Source organism: Atta colombica, unplaced genomic scaffold (assembly GCF_001594045.1).
Source record: "Atta colombica isolate Treedump-2 unplaced genomic scaffold, Acol1.0 scaffold83, whole genome shotgun sequence".
NCBI lineage: Eukaryota > Metazoa > Arthropoda > Insecta > Hymenoptera > Formicidae > Atta > Atta colombica.
This window is the reverse complement of record NW_017259576.1, coordinates 2,044,406-2,047,180: the sequence shown is the minus strand read 5'-3', so window position 1 is coordinate 2,047,180 and position 2,775 is coordinate 2,044,406. Positions and strand designations below refer to the sequence as shown.

General features: G+C 30.3%; 1 protein-coding gene across 1 annotated transcript in view; it reads left to right on the top strand.

Moving 5' to 3' along the window:
• The window catches only part of LOC108692884 (arrestin homolog), a 43,984-nt gene that overhangs the window by 33,669 nt on the left and 7,540 nt on the right, over positions 1-2,775 (top strand). Inside the window, exons 6-8 of the mRNA XM_018201435.1 lie at positions 1,023-1,170; positions 1,835-2,035; positions 2,650-2,774. Of these exons, the coding sequence (XP_018056924.1) occupies positions 1,023-1,170; positions 1,835-2,035; positions 2,650-2,774 (474 nt within the window). The remainder of the gene's footprint in view (positions 1-1,022; positions 1,171-1,834; positions 2,036-2,649; position 2,775) is intronic.

Here is a 2,775-nt window from a genome sequence, read left to right as displayed (position 1 = left end):
GATCAATAATATATGTTTTCTTCCTTTTGTAAATATTTTATAATTCGGTAAAATATGAACAGTTTTCCGTAGTACTTACATTTGCAAACTGCAAAGCTTTCGATGGTATTATTATTCGTTTTTATTAAACATACGATTATTGCGTAACTACATAATAATTAAATAATGTTTAATTTTGATAATAATTCCATAAAACAAATTAATGTTTATTTGTATAATCCAGATATAAAATTAATTTCCTATTCAAAGAATAATAAAATGTAATATTTCGTATAAATTTAATAAAATTTATACATGATGTATCGATAAATGTAATACACAAAGTAATAATATTTATTTTCTCATATACATGTTATTTCAAATATTTCAGCTCTGCTGAAAGTTTTTTGAGCACACTTTCAAATCTTTTTTATTTTAACTGAAATAAATTTGAAATGAAAAACAGCTATGTATAGCATACCCTTTTTCTCAAGTTTTTAACATAATCTGCATTTATGGAATGGAATAATATGGATTATATATATATATATATATGATAATCTATATCCTATAGAAAGTTTTAAAATTCCTGATTATCGATAAATCGCCTCAATTATGAATAAAGTGATCTACGAACGAAGACTTGAAATTGTCTTTTCTTCAATTTGTTAAAAAAAAGTAGGTCAAAGTCATATTTCGAAAATGTTGATAATTTAAATAAAAGTTCTCTTCGACAACAATCTACTACAATTCTCTGATAGAATTTTTTCCCTATATACATTTAAAATGGATATATAATCAGAATATATAATAAGAATATTTTCTAATAACAGTTGATGGTTGTTGATGATTGTCTCTGAATTACATAAAAATATATTTTCTTTTCGCCTCTTCTATCTCTAGCATCTATCTCGACGAGAAATTTTCATAAGAATTTTTACGACATGGAAAAGCATTACATTTTTCTAGTAGAAAACTATCTAATAGAAAGAGCAAAAAGAAATTTTGCTTTTTCTATTAGAGCTGAAATCTTTCTTTTACAGGAAGCACTTATCAAAAGACTAGGACCCAATGCACATGCGTTCACCATAGAAATTCCCTCAATCGCTCCACCATCTGTGCAACTGGTACCAGCTAAGGAATACAATGGTCCGCCTATAGGTAACAGCTACGACGTCAGAGTTTACGTTGGTGAGTGGAAAAAGCTTGCTGATTTCCTTTATTTTCTCAATTCCAACGAATGTATGCACTTCGAATGAAAAACAACGGCACATCACAATTCAAAGCGAGATGTAATTACGTACGTTCGTGAACGAAGTAGGAATTTTATTTACAAACGAAGGGAATGTATTCTCCATCTCTCAGACACACAATTATGCAGGAATAAGAATTCGAAACATCTCGAATAATAAAATACTTCGTGCTTACACACGTAAAATTCGAAACGTAAAGAAATAAGCATATTTTAATCAATTTCCCATAAGAGAGAGATTGTAAAATTTTTATTTCTGTTCCAAACATTATATAAAGCCAGCTTAAAAAGTTCTTATCTTATTATTAGAATTTTTAAAATACTTTATATTATATGCTGCATACGTAATTTCTAAAAGAAATAAAAAAATAATCTTTACCAATGTCAGATTATTATAGCTAATCATATAATTTCTGAGAAAGAAAATGAATCTAAAAATATCAGATTTAAATTTGTAACATAAACAACTCTCAACAACAAAATCTTTTTCTCAAAACATTTGCTCGATTATTCGCAACGATGAATTTGTGAATAAATTCGCGGTTAGCACAAGCTTTCACCTTTATCTCACAGTTATATGAGATCTTGTTCGGCGGATTTCAGCGGAACGGGCGGACGAACGCTTACACCGTAAAACCACCGTCAGGATGGGCATTCGAGTAATCCAACGAGCTACGAAGCCGCCCTTACCCTCGACGACTATGTACAGTGTACCTCTCTCGAGACAGCCATCGACTGGCTTGAGAATTCAAGGATCCAAAACAAGAGTGGCGTTAGCGGAAAATGAGATCATCGAGGATGATGGTTAGTTTGCGATAAACGTGATATGTTCATACGACGCGTATAATAACATACATTTACTTATCATTAAATTTCAAGCTTTAATTATTGCTATTATGATCTATATTGTATTATTTCCTATATGTAAAAAAAACAATTTTACTAAAAATTTAATTAAACGCAAATCTGAAAATAATTTTGTTTGAGTGTTATCAAAATAATAGAATGTTCAAACTGATTGCTAGAATTTTTTACTGCGTTAGCAGCGACGCTTAAATGTTCTATAATTATTTAACAGTCCAATAAAATTATTTTCAGATCTATACCTGCCTAAATTTTTAGATACGTCAGCAAAACTTTTTTTCCGTGTAACTTCTATTATGTGTCTTAATATGCTATAAATCTATGATTTTCAATGCGGCATAACGAGACTGTAATTATAATACAGTTTGAATTGAAATCGTCGAGCCAAGGCTTAATTTCAGAAGTTCTCGAATAGCCCGTATCTCGAGTTTAATGTAAAATTAAGACACTATGTTACTAAGACACTATGTATCTTATTCTCTCATTAGTAAACCAATCTCGTTTATCACAAATGAGAGTAAATAATAGATCAGATTTCTTTCTTATTTTCGCAGAGAACGTGGGACCACATGCGGCAGTAGAAAAGCCATTTTTATTAAGTGACGGTCGCGTCAGATTAGAAGCAGGGCTTGACCATGCGATTTATGAACACGGAGACTTAATCAATGTCCACGTCAATG